At 31.9% G+C, this 18,127-nt stretch overlaps 1 protein-coding gene across 1 annotated transcript; it reads right to left on the bottom strand.

Annotated features, from left to right (window-relative positions):
• Positions 1 to 964: 964 nt before the first annotated feature.
• LOC107913578 (uncharacterized) lies at positions 965 to 15,634 on the bottom strand. Its single transcript, XM_016842210.2, has 7 exons — positions 15,192 to 15,634; positions 14,296 to 14,778; positions 14,032 to 14,184; positions 13,445 to 13,549; positions 13,275 to 13,322; positions 1,838 to 2,268; positions 965 to 1,721 (listed from the first exon to the last, which is right to left on the bottom strand). Exons 1-7 carry the CDS (start codon positions 15,514 to 15,516, stop codon positions 1,110 to 1,112), a joined length of 2,157 nt encoding a protein of 718 aa, XP_016697699.2. The 5' UTR covers positions 15,517 to 15,634; the 3' UTR covers positions 965 to 1,109.
• Positions 15,635 to 18,127: the final 2,493 nt, after the last annotated feature.

Here is an 18,127-nt window from a genome sequence, read left to right on the forward strand (position 1 = left end):
ATGAACCTAACATCTTTATAGCAACTTGTCGACAATTAGAATATTTGAAAGGGTTATGCAACTTTTATTAAAAAAAAAATAGATTGTTAAATTCTATGAGAGGCTAAAAGAAATGAGTTAAAAAAAAGTTGTTTGAAATATGAATGCACCTTGAATTTTAAATTCAAGGCCGAAGTTTAACTCAATTCATTTATTTTTAATATCGTAATATATTATCTAATTTATATAATATAAAAATTAAATTTATCATTTTATAATATAACATAAATATTTAAAAATATGTTAAGTTGTTTTGTGATTATATTTAATAAAAGAAAAATAATAAAATAATTAACTATTAAATTAAAATTAACATAAATTATTTTTTAAAATATTAAAATATGGGTAGACATAAAACGAGCATACAAGTATGGTTAATCTAAGGGCTAGAAAAAGGGGGCAGATGGTGGTCTTGACCCTTAAAATTGGTAAAATTTTCTTAAAGCTCCTTCAAATTTTAAAATATTATAAATTAATATAATGATAAATTTATATTTTGACACTCCAAAAATTTATAATTCATTTTTGACTCTCCTAAAACAAATTTTTAATTTCACCCTTAAATTAATTATTTACAAATATAAATAAATTTAAGTAAAATTAAAAAAACATAAATTATATTATATCATACAATAACTCGAATCCACTTCACCAAAGCCTAGCGTTAAATAATAAATTTTCTCTCATTTTCAGTAGCTTTAATGAAAAATTTTATTCACAATAGAGGAAATGATGATATTTTCTCCTATTTTACTCCACCTTCCCTTTCCCACCCCAATCGAAATATAGAATTAAATTATAACTCTAAAATTTTTATACAAAGAAATACGTTAATAAAGTCTAAATTTTTTTAATGTATTTTAAAAATGATAGTGTATAAATTATAAATTCAAATATGAACTCAAATTTTAATACGCATCGAAAATATTATAGTGAGCAAGCATCATATTCATGTTTTAGAAAACAGTTCAATGACGAATATAAATAGAGTGATTGTTCATATGCAAACAAGCAGAGCAGCAATACCTGAATCAAATCACAAAATAGGGGATTATTCATGGATCCCTAAACTACTTAAGTTTGGTTTGGGGAATATCAAAGATGCGACAACAGTAGGTAGAAACCAGCATTTCAATCAAGAGAGGGAACTGCAACAATGTAAAGAAAGCAATGGGAACGGTTGAAAGAATGATGACCGGAATTGAAACCCAAGCCAGCCGTTCCTGGAGGGTGATGAAAATGGCGGAGCCAAAGGCAACCATCATGGTCACAATAGAGAAGAAAAGAGTGAAGAGACCGAGTATGGATTTCGCCGGTAAGGATTGGAGGAAGTCTTTCTCGGCGTAGTGAGACGTTAACACTCCCAGGAACACCAGAACCGAAGTGGAGGAAGAAAAAAGCGAGAGAGAATTGGCGATGACGAAAACCAGGAAAGCATTGGATCGTAGGAAGATGGGGGACCCTGTTTTTTCGTCGATGCCACCCGGAACAGTGAAAGCCGACGTGAACATGACGGCGGAAATGAGAGTAGCTACCACCATGCAGGATGCTGCGTTGTTCTTCATCCACTTCTCCCCTTCTTTCATCAGCTCCTTGTGCTCATGAGAAAATAATGACGCTGGCGTTCTATTGTTTTCGTTCAATTCTTCCTCAAATTTTGGTGGTAGAATCCTCCTCAACTCCTAATCCAACATTATCACACAACTCTTTATATCATTTATGAATCCATTTAATTGTCCACATAAGATAATAACTAAACTTAGATAATAATAAAAAGTAATTGTATACAATATATCACCTCAAACCATTGTAGTTCTCTTTGCATTTGCAGAGCTGCACCAGAGATATGATCAAGTCGAGAAGGAGGGGACAACTTGGCAGCCAGGTGTAAGAAATTATTACGAAAGATATCATGTCGAAGCAATGTTATACGCTGCTTTTCCCCCAATCTGAAGACATGGTTGAAGATCTTCTCTTGACGTAGAACAATGACGTTTGCAAAAAGGGTACGACCCTTCTTATCTTTCCTCCATATGATTTCAGGATATAGTTCTATAATTTCATCAATAAATTCAAACATGCCATGCTTGATTGCATCATAGATTGCTTTATCCAATCCAATTGTTTCCAGCTGCTGGTTGCTGAGCTTTGGTATCTCTTTAAATATGCATTTAAGGAGTTCCACAGCTTGATCATGTTGTAACTTTGCATCATGAATGTGCTTAAATTCTGGAATTGCAATTTGAAATATATTATAAGTAGACATGTTTATTACTGGGGTTTTGGTCCGAATTTTTTTTCTCTCTTAATTAAGGTTCACTAATACTTATTATTTTATAACTAATATGTGTGCTTCATTCTAATAATGACTAATTTCTTTGAATTTGTCGCTATACAATAAGTTTTTTTTTTTATTAAAATTGTATTGAAAAAAAAAAGGATAACAATGGAAATAATAAGACGGTAGGCGGCCCGCAAATTTTTACTTATTCTAATTTTATGTTTTCATGTGAGAATTTTGTGTTTTTTTTATTCCAATTTTTGCTAATTTTGTGTTTTGATTGCCTAGTACAATTCAAAATTTTTTTTCCAATTGTATTTGCATGTTTTAATTTTTTTTTTCGGGTTGCTAAAGATTAACTGAAAAATTGAGTGAAAAAAATAATTATTAAAAAATTAAATATTAACAATTTCAACACTAAATTTAATTTATAAAATATGTTTGATACATTATTTAAAATTAATTGTGGAATATAATTACATTTTTTAATAAATATAAATTTTAAATTATTAAAAATTATTAATCTATATTATATCATTCATTTGTAAACATTTCACCCTATCCCTAGCAAAATTAAATCTTAATCGTACAGTTTTTATAGGATATATAAAATTGAATTGAATTAATTGAAAATATAAATGATAAGTAGTTTATCCGCTTATTATTTTCCATACTATTTTACAGAAAAATTCTATTAGATTGTTTTTATTTTGGATTATCAAAAGTATGTTAAAAAATTAAATCATTAAAAATTTTAATTTTCAATTGATTTAAATTTTCGTTAAAATGTGTCTATAATCTTTGTATTTGTATTTTTAGGAATTTAAGTCCTCTTCTTTTTAGATTTCAAAATTCAAGTTCAATTATTAACACTATTAATTTTTTTTGTTAAATTCGTTGTTGTGGCAATCTGAAATAATAAAAAACTACTCACTTGATAGTCATGTAATAAAACAATATTGTAATTAACCTGAATTTAATAATAAATTTAACAGTATTGACAATTGGACCTGAATTTCAAATTCTAAAATGTAGAGAAATTAAATTCCTAATTTTTTAAAAGTACAAGGACTATGGATATATTTTAACCTCGAACTTTTCAACAATTAACAAACAATGCCTAAATTAAAAATTTCAGTTAAAATGTGCTCCATATCTTGTAATGCCCCTAAAACCACTATGCTATATAAGTGAAGAGTTATATTATGCATAGTGAAATTTCTTACTTAAAAGAAATGTGATATATCCATGATAGTACAAAAGGGTATTGGGTACTGGAGAAAGTTGAAATAACTATTATGTTGTGAGATATTAATTCGAGCTATGGACTAAATTGTAAAGAAGTGAAAAGTAAAGGGTGAAAGATTAAAGTTGCAATTATACCAAAAGTGGGAATGACTCAATAGTAAATATTAAAATTTGTTAATGGAAAAATGATAATTTTGCAAGTTTTTAATAAATTACCAAAAATTCCTTGGACTTGTGTATTGAATTTGTTTTATGATGAAGGATTTAATATGAGTCGTTGGATCAAAGATAAATGTTGGCACAAGACGAGACATTGGATCTTAATGAAAAGTGAGATGAAATTATGGTCCTTGGATTGAAATTATGGTGTTGGGATATTTTTATTATTTTATTATTCTTATTGGATATTATTTAAAGAATAAAAATGGAAAATTTTCTCTATAATTCTCCACTTATACGTTCATAAAGAAAGGAAGAAAAGAAACTTTTCCTTTCATTCAATTTGGTCATTCCCCCACCAAATACTATCTTTCCAACTCAAAACCTTTGAATTTCCATGGAAGCCAAAAAGAAAAATTAATGTTTAGACCTTGGTGAGCAAGGTGACAATAGGAAAGAGAAGAAAGTAAAGAGTAATAGACAAAGGAATGAAAGTGACAAAAGTGTGAAAGGAAGAGAAGAGAAGCAAAGGAAGTGAAATCTAGCTAAAGAAAGATAAGTACTATAAATCCTACTTGTTTTCTAAAAGACTAGATTGAAATATGTCACAAAATAAGTGTGGTGTATGTGAATTTAATTAAAAATAATATTAGTGCAAACGATTCTATGAGAGTTTATAACTAGAAATTATAAGAATTAAAGTGAGCAAGTGACATGAAACTTGGAAGTATGAAAAATTTTATGTGTACATGATATTCAAATTGTTTTGAAAAAAAAAAGGCAGTGGTGCAACTTTATAAATTTACCAAAAATTGGAAAGTGAATTAGAATGAGAGCTTTATCTACTCAGAAAGCTTAGTGAGTCTAAGTTTTGGGCTGGAATAAGCGTTGTTACATTTGTTTTGGCATTAGAGTTATTGTTTAATCGATGTTGGAGAATGCGAGTATATAAGTACATGTCATATAAGAAAACAGAAGTGAAAAGATAAAATGTGATTCCAAAACTTAAAGTGTTAATAAAGTGAGACCTAAATTGTTATCAAGAAAGTAATGATTTTGAATTGAAATGTTGTGGTAGATGTGAAATATAGACTAGAAAGAGATAAAATTCAAATTCATGATAGTGAATGTCTAGTGGGATACTAGTGATAGTAGTGATAGAGGATAGATGAGATAGTAGGTAGTGAATAAGTGAATGAAAGAATCATAATGGAAATCGTGAAATAAATTAGAAAGTATGAGAAAAGAATTATGACAATGTGATTATTCGATTACAAAGATTAAAAAATAAAAAGTGATTGGATCTTTAGGAATGAAAATAAGTGGGGCAAGGAAAAAATTGTAGCGAAAGTTAGAAAGTTGCGAGTCGTGAAGTTAAAGAGGCAAACTTTGATAAGAGCAATTACGTCGAGAAATCTATTAGTAACAGTCAATTTAGTAGATTTTAGAGGTTTGGACCAGGGGGACATACTCCTGTCCACAACTGAAATGATTCGAAGATTTTCTAAGATAATTCGAGCTTAGATATCTTTGAATAAGATTTCTTTTCCTCTAGAGAAGATTAAAGGAAGCGTATAAAGGAGTTGTTTAGAAAGATGATAAGTGACTTAGTTATGGTTAAATGATGATAAAAGTGAATATGAAAGCCTTGAATGCAATGGTAATGCAAAGTTGAGAAAAGTATTAAGCATAAAGACATTGTGGTTAATGTAGTACAAAATTTTACAAGGACTTAAGGCATTTGTTATAGAGTCTAAAGGAATATAGAAATAAGAGAAAACAAGAGGGACTATTTGAAGGAATTTAAAGGAATTACATAATCAAGAAAAAGAAGAATAAATGATCTAGATGAGTTATCTAGAACTTGTCACACCCGGTTTCTTTAAACCCAAAAATTAGGAACAATTTGGGGATCTAATTGAATAAAACTATAAACTGGTGGTCTCCACTGAAAAATCAAGAAAATTTAGAAATGAAATTAGACATGGTTGAGTTCCAAATCTAGTTTGGTTAGATTAGATGAGATGAGATTATATTGATGACTATTTGGTTCCATAGAGCAACACTGTGACGATGGACAATAATCTCTATAAGGCAACACTGTGGGAAATCAGTGTATAAAAGAAAATCATGAAATTAGATAGCCCTTCAAATGATAGGCAATTGATTACAACAGGCTAAAACAATTAGAACAGATGGGTATGTTACGAAAAAGAGTAAGGTAATGCGAGTAGGATGGGTTATAAGGATGTAATATGATCTCTATTAAACCCAAGTGAGATTTAGCCCACCAGAGTGGTGTGGAAACTTGTTAGTTATTCCAACGAATGAAATGTGAGAAAATCCTATGGAATTATGGTAAGAAAAGGAGTCCGCCATTGCTAAGCAAAATTGAAATAATCACCAAAAGCGAATATACCCAAGGACATATGAAGAGTAGGCCCAAGGGGCCACTATAATAGGACATTGTGAAAACAAGAAACCTACCTAGGGGTAGGGTTGAAAGAAAAGATATAAGTAATGAATGACAGAGTTTGTAGATATGAAGAGTTGTTTGGTAAACCATTAAATTGGTGTGGTTTAGGAAAGGATTGCTTAATGTCCTATCTGCCAAAGGATAAGTTTGAAGATAAATCAGAAATCGTCAGGTCGTATTGAGAGAATTTTCCCCAAATGAGTAAAGAGTTTATTTATAATTTTAATATTATTTATTTAAACTCTGGCAAGGTGGGGTACATTTTGTGTAATGTAGAAACTGACTAATTCCATTCGAACATACACGGGGTCAAGAACTCGAGGAGAGACCAAGTTATACCATGTGAGATCAAGGAGTTCATTAGGAAGATGTCATGCACATAGGAAGGGAGATAAATTTAGAGACCTTGCCAAAGGGGCGTAAATGTTTTAACTAGTTAGTTCTTTTAGAGTCAGGGGTTGAGACAATAAACTTGTATTTTAAAATTTATAGACTATGTTGTTGAAGTTTTTAATTAATAGGTAATATAGTCTGATTTTAAAAGTTAGTGAGTTCTAAGTATGTACAATTAACCCGATTTAGTTGTGACACTCGTACCCAGATCCGACGATTAGTTTAGGTGTTACAAGTTAAGTGGTATCAAAGCATAATTTAGTTAGTCCTCTGGACCTAGAAATTGGAAAAAGTACTCCTAACATGTATGACGTTTGATTTGGCTAAGTCCATCGAGTCCTTATTTTATTAAGTTATTATATGTGCTAAGTGCAGATATGATTGCTTAAAGTAGTGGTCAAAAATGAGAGTAAAAGCAAATGAATGGGAAAAGGAAATAAGGAAAAGATAAGCAAATACATTGATTGAAAAATACAAGTGCTGAAGAAAGAAAAAATTCATTAAGGAAAAGATACAAAAAGGGAAATAAGTATATTTATTCGCCAAGTGGGTTGTTGCCTCAAATGTATCTTCACCTCCTTGAAAGGGGTGGAAACACTCTTGCTTGCTATTTAGAAAGGAAGATCAAATGAAAGAGTTGAGGAGGAAGGTACACTTGGATGTTAGACTTGGTGTCTACTATACATGCCTCAAGGGATTATAGATCCTCCATTTTATAAGTGCACCTCTTTGTCAGGGTGTAGCTCTCACCAGTTTATTTTCTTATGCAAACCTTCACAAGGTTTGAATTTAGTCCTCTAAGTATAGAGAGTGTAGCGTAGGTAAACCCTCAACTCTGACGGGCAAACTCTTATAAATTAAAGAGATATATACGATGTACTATTCCAGAATGGGTGACCCTCTTGAAGTTCAACCTATCTAGCTTCACTTCCACTTTGAAGGGCAGATAAGAATGTAACACCTTGTCAATAGTTGGAAAGAACACCAGAGCTGATATGGTGGGGAGATGAATGATGTTGACATAGTTTCCCCATGATGTTACCATATGAGTCACAATAAGTCGAGCCCTGGGGAGGAACAGGGAAGTTGTGGAAAAGAACTTCCCCAATTTTTGAGTTAGAACATTGTCTTATTCTAGAATGATCAAAAATGAAGAATGTTTGTAACCCTATGTGATAAAACATCTCCTCTAGGAAAGGAGGAGGTAGCCAATAGCAACCTCTAGCCAACACTCATCTTAGTTCACCCTAAGGACGAAGACAAATAAGGGAAAATAAATTTCTTGGGGTAATAAGGAAACCTCCATATCTATTGGGTAGGTGTATCCCTATAACTAAGTAATTATCGCCTTGCCTATGCCTTCAATTGTGAATTTGATCAGTGGATAGGCAATGAAGGAAAAAAATATTAGATTTGTTTTTGAGGTCTTAATGTCGGAGTGGAAAGGGGAGTGCACTCCAAAAATGTAATTAAAGGGAGAAAAGAATGAGAGACACTAGGAAGGATGATCAAACAAAAGATTTGTGGAGTTGTGACTTTCCCCTTAACATTCAAGTATATTTATAACCAAAGGAAAGCGTGGGGAGTTATCAAAATTTTAATTAATGGTAGGAAACCATTCATGGCTATCAATGCATGAAGGGACCTGTCAACATCAGGAAAATGAAGAATCCTTTAAGATCTCCAAAATAGGGATACTTGCCAACTATTGCCTATTATGAGGTAGCCCTTAGAAAAGTAGAACTAGCCGTAGGACTGTTCAATGACAACCTTATTCGAGTAAAATCGATAAGCCATGGATACAGTTACTATTGGAATAAGAACTCTAGAATCACAACAGTGGCTCTGGTATTCCGTTGAAGTAGAAACGAGAATGTTAGTTGCCCTACGATAGGTAAGGAATTGACCCATTAAAATGGACGAGTTAGAGTATAAATGAGTCTAAGAATCATGAGATTATCCACTTGAATTAGGGATAAAAAGATGTTATTCAGGCAATGTTCACTTTAGAGCACTCACCAAAGTTTTGATTTAGGAGAAATTATAGACTGAATATGCTTGATATCGGAATGGTCAGATACCCGCCAATGAGTCGGCATCTATAATTCATTAAGGGTTGAGGGGATCCATAAACTAGGCGGAGCAAGAATAACTTGAACATACAAAAGAGGAACCAATGTGAAGGTTTTGGTAAGGATGAAAGGTGATTGATTATGAGAACCCCACAAGGGAAAGAATAAAAAAGAGTTTCTCTAAGTTTGCCTTTAAGGATGAGCGAGATAGGAAATTTTGAGGATGAAATTTTTTAGGGTGGGAGACTTATCACACCCTATTTCCTTTAGACCCAAAAGTTAGAAACAATTTGGGGATCTAATTGAATAAGATCGTAAGTTGACTGTCTCCACTTAAAATTCAGGAAAAGCTAGAAACAAAATTAGACATGGTTGAGTTCTAAATCTCATTTGGTTGGATTAAAACCAACTGGTCCCTTAGTAGGGGACAAAATTATTGTAAACATATAAATTTTACATGGTTGAAGACTATGCAAGAATGGCTATAAATAGCGGAGAAGTGACTTTCAGGAGGGGATTCCTCTTAATTCTGTTTCATTCTTTCCTCTTATTCATCTTTCATGGTTGCTCCGGGGAAACAATGGTTATGGAAAGCTCTACATGGAGTGATGATCCTGAGGAATTAGTTAGAAAAATAAGAAATTTGGAGAGCTCGCAAGGTTCTAAAATGTAAAGCATGGAGGGGAATGTTGAAAGGATAGATGAAGTTAAGATGGGAAAAATAGGTGATTCTATTAGATACCGTCATACGGTATTACTGTATGCAAACTAAGATGTACGAAGCTCTGAGACTTGTGGGGGGACATTTCGGTATTCAAGTATCAATGTAGAAATAAGATGAGATGATATTGACGGCTATTAGGTTCTATAGAGCAACAATATGTTGGGAGACAGTAATATATATAGGGCGACACCGCGATGACAGTAAGGTCCTTTGAGACGACACCTCAAAGAGGCATAAGGTGTATGACCAAAGTTTGACTATGACAACCATTAAAGTTCATTGGGACAGTAAACACGGGGATTATAATAATAAAAATAGGGTCTATTAGGACATTAATCATGAAGCATATTGTGTAAGACTATAGATAGGCTATGACAGCATACCAAGTCCATCGAGACAATAAATAAGGGATATTCTGCCAAGACATTAAACATTGGGTGGTCTACCAGGATACTAATCACGGGATAGTCCAGTATGACGTTAAATATGAGATTACATTGCATAAGATTCTAGCTCGACTGAGGCAACATACTAGAGTTTGTCGGGACTGAAAACACAGTTGATATTCAGGACAGTAGTTGTGGGAAATCCCAAGAGTAAGGAAAAATGGTTGAAGAAATCTGTAAGTAATGGAAAAATCATAGTAAGCCAACGGATTATTGGGAAATCTATTGGATAAAGAAAAAGAAGTAGAAAAGGAAATAGTCTGCTAGCATAGGGATCAGAAAAGGGCTAGTAAGGCTTATAAGTGGTAACTCAGTAAGATTTAGACAAGGGAAATGATGTGCTAGTAATGATTGGGGTAAAAGCAAGCGAGAAAATATGTATCCAAGGATTGCAGATAAGGATTTACTATTAAGTTTGCCAGAAAGCATTCAATAAATTCGGTATGCAAAGTGAAAAGTGCCAATAAAGGGTACCAAGTGATAGATACATTTGTCAAAATTGTTCCACTCTTAAGCAATACTATTGAGAAAGTATCAGCCGAATAGTTAGTTCCATAGGAAACTATCATATAAGGGAAAATAATGAAATAAGATAGTCTCTCAAATGACAGTCAGCTGAGTACAACAGGTGAAAGTGGCCATAACAAATGGGCGTGTTACGAAAAAAGTAAGATAACGCGAATAGGGCGAGTTACAAAGATGTAATCCTATTGCTATTAGACCAAGTGGGATTTAGTCCGTCAGAGTGGTTTGTGACCTTGTTATTTATTCCAATAGATGAAATGTGAGAAAATCCTATGGGATTATGGTAGGGAAATGAATCCGTCATAGACTAAACAGAATTGAAATGATCACCAAAGGGGAATATACCCAATGGCATATGAAGAATTAGCCCAAGGGGCCACTATAACATGACATGGTGAGAAGAAGAAACCCACCCTAAGGTAGGTTTAAAATAAATGATATAAGTAAAGGAAGGGAAGAGTTTGGGGCAGATTTTGCAGATATGAGGAGTCGTTCGAGGAACCATTAAACTGATATGGTTGAATAAAGGATTGCTTAACTTCCTATCCTCCAATGGATAGGTTTGGAGATAAATCAAAAACCATCGAGTTATATTGAGAGAAATTTCCCTAAATGAGCAAGGAGTTTATTTGTAATTTGAATATTATTTATTTTACCCTCGAAATGGTAGGGTACATTTTCGTGTAATGTAGAAACTCACTAAGTTCTTTCGAACTTACAAGGGTTTAACATGTGATTATAGGATTCGTAGAGCAAGGAAATCATGGAGGGGCCAAGCTGGACCGTATGAGATCAAGGAATTCATTATGAAGGTATCACATACATTGGAATAGGGATACTTTTAGAGACAAAGGGGCGAAAATATTGTAACCAGTTAAGTCCGGGGTTAAGACAATAAACTTGTATTTTAAAATTTATAGACTTTGTTGATTATGTTTTTAATTAATAGGTAATATAGTTTGATTTTAAGAGTTAGTGAGTTCTAAGTATGTACAGTTAACCTGATTCAATTGTGATACCCATACTCGAATTCGGCGATTAGTTCAGGTAAGGGTGTTACAAAACTCAAATGATAAGGAAGCTTAAGACTTTTGGAGAATGGCAGAGAATAAAATAGATAGTGGTGGTGGATTGAAGGAAAGAATACAAGTGTTATGAAATTGTGAAGTGATTGCATATGAGCGTAGTATGAATGAAATTGAAATGATGGTTTCAATAAAATTAAATGAAGCAAGGATAAAGAGAAGATTTTGTATGACTATGGCAATGAAAGGTTATAGTAATTAGAATAGTAAGAGAGCAAGTTTAAGGAAAAGTGAGAATTCATAGAACAAGTTTTGAGAAAGGAACATGATATACAAGGTAAAGGAATTTTAGAAATATGATAGTGTGAAAGAGGTTATCAAGAAAACATAAAGAAGATAAGAGATTGTGGAATTTTCAAGGAAGAAATTTTTATTAAGGAAGGGGGGAGAAATGTAACTCCCCTAAAACCACTATGCTATATAAGTGAAGAGCTATATTAGGAATATGCATTGTGGAATTTTTCAATTAAAATAAATGTGATATATCAATATAGTAGGGAGGGTATTGAATATCAGAAAAAGTTGAAATAAGTAGTATGTTATGATATATTAATTCAAGGTATAGTCTAAATTGTAAAGAAGTAAAAAAGTGAAGGGGTCAAATTGTAAATAATCAAAACTGGAAAGGTTAAATTAAAATTTTGGAAAGGTTGAAAGACCAAAGTTGCAATATGACAAGAGTGGGAATGACTTGATAGTAAATACTAAAAATATTTAAGGGCAAAATGGTCATTTTGGAAGTGAGATAATTTTAATAATTTTATCAAAATGCCTTTAGATATGTGTATTGAATTTCAGGTACTGGATTTGCTTTATAGCGATGGAATTAATATGGGCCATTGGATCAAAGATAATTATATTTATTAATTCATGAAACGTTGGCATAATATGAGCCATTGGATCTTGACAAAAGGTGAAATCAATTTATAACCTTTGGATTGAAATTATGGTATTAGGATTTTTTATTATCTTATTATTCTTGTTAGTTAATATTTAAAGAAGAAAAATGGAGAATTTTCTCCATAATTCTCCACTTATACGTTCATAAAGAAAGGAAGAAACTTGTCCTCTCATTCAATTTGGGCTTTCCCCACTAAATACTACCTTTCCAACTCAAAACCTTTGGAATTTCCATGGAGCCCAAAGAGAAAAATTAATGTTTAGACCTTGGTGAGCTTGGAATCAAGAAAATCAAAGATGGAATTGAAGGAAAGTTAAGAAAGTTTAAGAAATCAAGGTGACATGAGAAAAGAGAAGAAAATAATGAAAATATAATAGAGAAAGGATGGAAGTGACAAAAGTGTGAAAGGAAGAGAAGAGAAGCCAAAGAAGTGAAATCTAAAGAAAGGTAAGTACTCTTATGAATTCTACTTGTTCTCTAAAGAATTAGATTGAAAGATATGATGAAATAAATGTGGTGTATGTGAATTTAATTGAAAATAATATTAGTGTAAAGTATTACATAATAGTTTATATCTAAAAATTATAAGAATTAAAGTGAGAAAATGATATATTAAGTGACATGAAAAGTGGAAGTGTCAACAAGTTATTGTGTACATAATATGCAAGTTTTTAGAGGAGTTAAAAGTGTAACTGGAACATTTAACCAATGGGAAGGCTCCAGTTACCCTAGCTTCGACCAGTTACATTTTGACTTCTTATTATTTTAAATTTAGTTTTCATAAACTTTGAGAAAATATATTTTATAAAAGTTTGAATCTAGCAGCTTTTTAAATTTAATTGAAACAGAAAGATTATATATATTAATATAAAAAGAAAACATAACAACAAAATTCAAAATATTGCAGGAAGTAGATGTTGCATACCAAACCGTTTTGTAAGCTTCCAAATAAAATTCATTAGCGAACCACGCACTGCAAGAAAGGTGAAATTTATATGTAACTTACTATAATAAATAATAATATTTGATGAAACAGAGGAAAATATTTTAAAAAGCAAAATAAAGTTAACTGTATAATAATAACTTTCAACATACCATCACTTGGACGCTGATGCTGCATTGTATTGCTCTCTAAATCTCTCCTTAACTCACCCTTGCTTATTTTCTCACCTTCTAATTCTCTGTTTGATATCTTTATACCTGGAGTTACCCACATCACATTTTTCAACAATTATTATACTACGTATATTATTGGCAATAATGAGACAGAAGTATCATAGAGGTTATTGTACAAGAAGTTGAATTACATTTTGCTCTTTATTTAGAAAATGAGCAAATTAGTCTCAGAATTAATCTTTCAGTTAAAATTTCATCTGTTTCTATTATTACAAACTAGTCCGATACATACATCAAAATAAGATACACATTACATGTCACATGTAATTTTCTAGCTATTTTGTCTATCACACAAGTTTTTTACGGTAGAATTTAATGAAATTTTAATAGAAATAATTGACTAGTTTGCTATTGGATCTAATGTATAGGGACTAATTTGTCTTTTTCTTATAGAAAGAATAAAATATAATCAGATTCTTATTACATGTATTCATAATAATTTTAGCCACTAATGAAAAAGTATAATTAAAATAAAGAAATTATAAAAATAAAGTATCAAAACTTACAAGAGTCATAGATCCAACGTTTCCAGAAGACGAAACTCTTACTGCTCATGAATGCCGATGGTTTATGGGCCAACAGCTTAATGGCGTAATTATTGTTTATATCTTCTGTAACCCCAAGTTTTGGATATGTTTTCACCAAACTTATCGCTAAATCTACAGTATTCAGTTCACCGTCACCAATCATAAACAATCCAAACCATTTGTTAATGTCTCAGCGATTATTAATTCTACTTGTTTATATTATACATAAAAATATGAACTCACCAAAAATGCCATCAGCGATGAGGGAAGTGAGTAGTGTGGCACCGCTTCGATCTTCAGTTTCTGGATTCAGTATTTCCTTTGGTGTAATTTGGTAAAGATAACGAACCATTTCTTTGGCACTGAACAACGAAGCCACAACCACTGGGATCGCCCCATACCGATTCTTCAGCGTCAGCAAGTTGCTGTTCTTCTCCACCATGTCCTCCACCATCTTCCGGGATTCGTTGATGGTAGCAATGGAAAAGGCTGTCTCCCCCATGTCGTTTTTCATTTCCAGCTCCTCTTTTCCCATCATCTCCACCAATACCTTCACAATGTCCGTTCTTCCAGCCAGAACCGCCACGTGAAGCGCCGTGTCATCTTTCAGTGTAATCTTTTCTCTCAGGGCGTTAGGGTTTTCACGAAGGAACTCTTTTACTTCCTCCACTTTACCTTTTTCGATTTTCCGGTATAGCTTATCGTATTGGAAGACATTTGATTCCCCTGCATTGCAATATATATCGTATTTCTATTGTTTGCTATTATTATAATTATTGATTCGCTAAACATCACGCAAATCAGGTTTTGTTTTTTATGTGCCGAGTGACCATTGAATAGCGGCCCACCGTTTTATCTTCGAATCTAGATAAAGTCTCTCGAATGATTGGATTAAACAGGCAAAATCAACGAACAGGGGACTTGAACCCAACTCTATTTATTATTATTCAAGTATCTTCATATATAAAGTTCTTCAATTGTCATAGTTTTACCTACTTTTTTTCAGAGTTGGAGATAAAAATTTTAGGATATATTGCTCTTATGTGCAAAGACACTAAAAGATAACAAAATTAGATTTGTATGATGTTTTCAGCATGAACAATAATAAATAGAAAACCATATATAGGGAATTTAATTACCTTGACGGAGCAAGCAGCCACTGCCTTGTGGCAGTGGGGCGGGAAACTTTTCTGCCAACCGATCCCACTGGTATTTGGCTGATTGGTTACCTCCGAATTTGGCAATACTGTGAGCCCCGCATGAGATTTGTAAGGCATGCAATGCCTTGGCATTGTTTTTCACCCACAGATCGTATTGGTTTTTATCACTTTGTGGTGGTTCCTTTTCTTCTCCACTCACTATGCCCCAAAGCCCCTGCGATTTCAAATAGCTTTCCAGACATTCCTTCCAATTCTCGTAGTTTTCTTCATTCAGTTTATCACTAACAATGCCTGTAAAAGCCATAGTTGCTTCAATTTATTTGTTATATTGAAAGTTGCTGTGTTTGATTCAGTAAGTGGATTTATGCATAATTGTATTTTTTTATATATATATATAAATAGAAAACTAGATAGATATATCTGATTTTGTTAAAATAGGTACTTCGTGTTTATCTTCTTAGCTTTGTACTTTGTTCTTCAAAGTAGCATCTAACTTTGAGTTGAGAACAAGTAATGCTTAGCTTCTCTGCTGAAATTCAACTCATGCTACTTTAATCACAAAACAATAAAACGATAGAACTAAAAAAAGATTAAGTAAATATTAATTAATCAAACTTTAATTAATATTCCAATTTTGAGTCCTACAGCGTATATATCATATATGGGTTCTCACTTCATATGTCCATATCTATTATGGTTTAGGTCCAAATATATTACAGTTAAGGGAGGGATCCCTTTACATCAATGTAAAGCTAAAATAGTTTGCACCCTTTCATATATTTTTGTGGGATTAATATTTTAACGTTTGGTATATTTTAATGAATGAACCGTTAAATATTAATATATACCATATTTTCAATCGATAGAGATATTGGGTTGGTTTGAAATTTACATGCATAACAAAAACAATTATATAGAAAAATTTCATGATTGGATCATTAAACTATTAATCGTACATAAATATATGAAAGGAATAGTTTTACATCAGCACAAGTTGATCCCTTCTTTTCTAATTATAAGTATATTTTTTTGTGCATTATACTAAAAATGATTTTTCATGACATTTAACGTTACGAAAAAAAAATCATGAAAATTATTTTTTTTTTACCTTTCATGTTTGGACAAAAGTAAGAAAGCGTCACGGATGTAGTGTAAATAAAAGTCATGCGCTTAAAAAAGTCACAAAAAGATATTTCTACTGTGACTTTTTTAAATTTAACAAAAGGTACAAAAATGTCATAGAAAGTTTATATTATGTTACTTTTTAAAGTGTCACGTTGACAAATCAAAATAGTCACAAAGTGATTACCTCTCTTGTGACGATTAAAAATGTCATGGAAAATTCAATCTAAACTGTAACAAAGTGTTTGCTTATTTTGTGACATTTATAATGCGTCACAAATACTCAGTCCAAACCTCTTCATTTAAAAGTGTCACAAAAAATACGATCTAAAATATCTCGATAGCTTAGTTTGTGACATTTAGAAAGCGTCACTAAAAATGGATTAGAAATTAATGTTGTGTATTATGTGACATTTAGAAAGTGTCACGAGTAATCAATTCAAAAACGTCACAATAGTTACTTTTATTTTTTTGACTAAAAGGTAATGAAAGAATAAAAACGTCACAAGAAGGATAGTTTTATTTAAACCTACTCATAAATTATCCAATCCCAATAAATATATTTCCTATGCCCAAAATATTATTAATTCATTTAATTCATTAATTAAACTAATTAACTTATTTCCTCAACTTAGTTTAAATTTGTTAAAATCATGACGAGTTTACCGTATTACAATCTATGAACAAATTAATCTAATTAACTTATTATCAAAAAACTATGATGACTTAATTAATTTAATTTCTACTTCAAACTTCGATTATTTACTTACAAATTAAATAATAATTCAAAGAAATTAATTCAATTCTCAAGTCATCTCTTGTTTATAGTGAGCAAATGTATTCACTGTGAATAGTGATACATGTTATAACATTCAACTCATAGGTCGGACAATCGACCCTTCAAGGTTTCAATTATAAACGTATGCAAAATAATTTAATAACCATTCAACAGTTCTATTATGGTTTCCTGTGAAGTCGCAATATATAACAAACTTATGATAATATAAGATCTTCTTATAGAAATATGATAATTTAGCATCATTTTCATCTAATTAAAATTTGAACTAAGTTTAAAGAGTTCTTATCCAAATACAAAACAAAATTTTAAGACTGTAAGTTGCCCTGATGTCTACACATGTTACAAAACAAAAGGTGACATGTTCACGATAGACTTTGAAGACTCTGGCTTAGTTCCTTCTTCTCCAATGAACAACAACTTAGAATACTTGAAACAAAGGAGAGAAACATGGTAAGTTCATAAAGAACCTAAACTGCCCTACAATTTGCAGCATTTGAAACATTACTGGTTTTAATCCAAAATGCTAAGCCTGAATATGCGGCCTGACAATTCCTGGATTCAGATCATATAAGATTGGCACTACATGTTCTCTAATGGATCTGTCTCTTTCATCTACAATTCGAGGAATATCAACAACCCTTCCATTCTGATGTAATGGCTCTTCTCTAACCTGACCGTTTCTAATTCTTTCCATTTCTCGTAACTCTTTTCTCCTTCGCCTTAAGGTTCTCTCAATCTCTGGATTAAAACAGTACTTTGTATTCTCTTGAATATTTCTACGCATGCACTAGCAAAGATCTGAAGAAGAAAAATCAAAACAACTAATCAAACTAAACTAACAGAAATTAACAGATAATAATAAAACCAATTTTTCACCAATATTGCCGATCCCCGGCAACAGTGGCAAAAACTTGTTTGCGTGTAAATATGTAATGCAAATGTGCAAGTGTACACTTCGATTCAAGTAATATAATAATGAGTGAGTATCGTCTCC

Source organism: Gossypium hirsutum, chromosome D11 (genome assembly GCF_007990345.1).
Source record: "Gossypium hirsutum isolate 1008001.06 chromosome D11, Gossypium_hirsutum_v2.1, whole genome shotgun sequence".
Taxonomy (NCBI): Eukaryota; Viridiplantae; Streptophyta; class Magnoliopsida; order Malvales; family Malvaceae; genus Gossypium; species Gossypium hirsutum.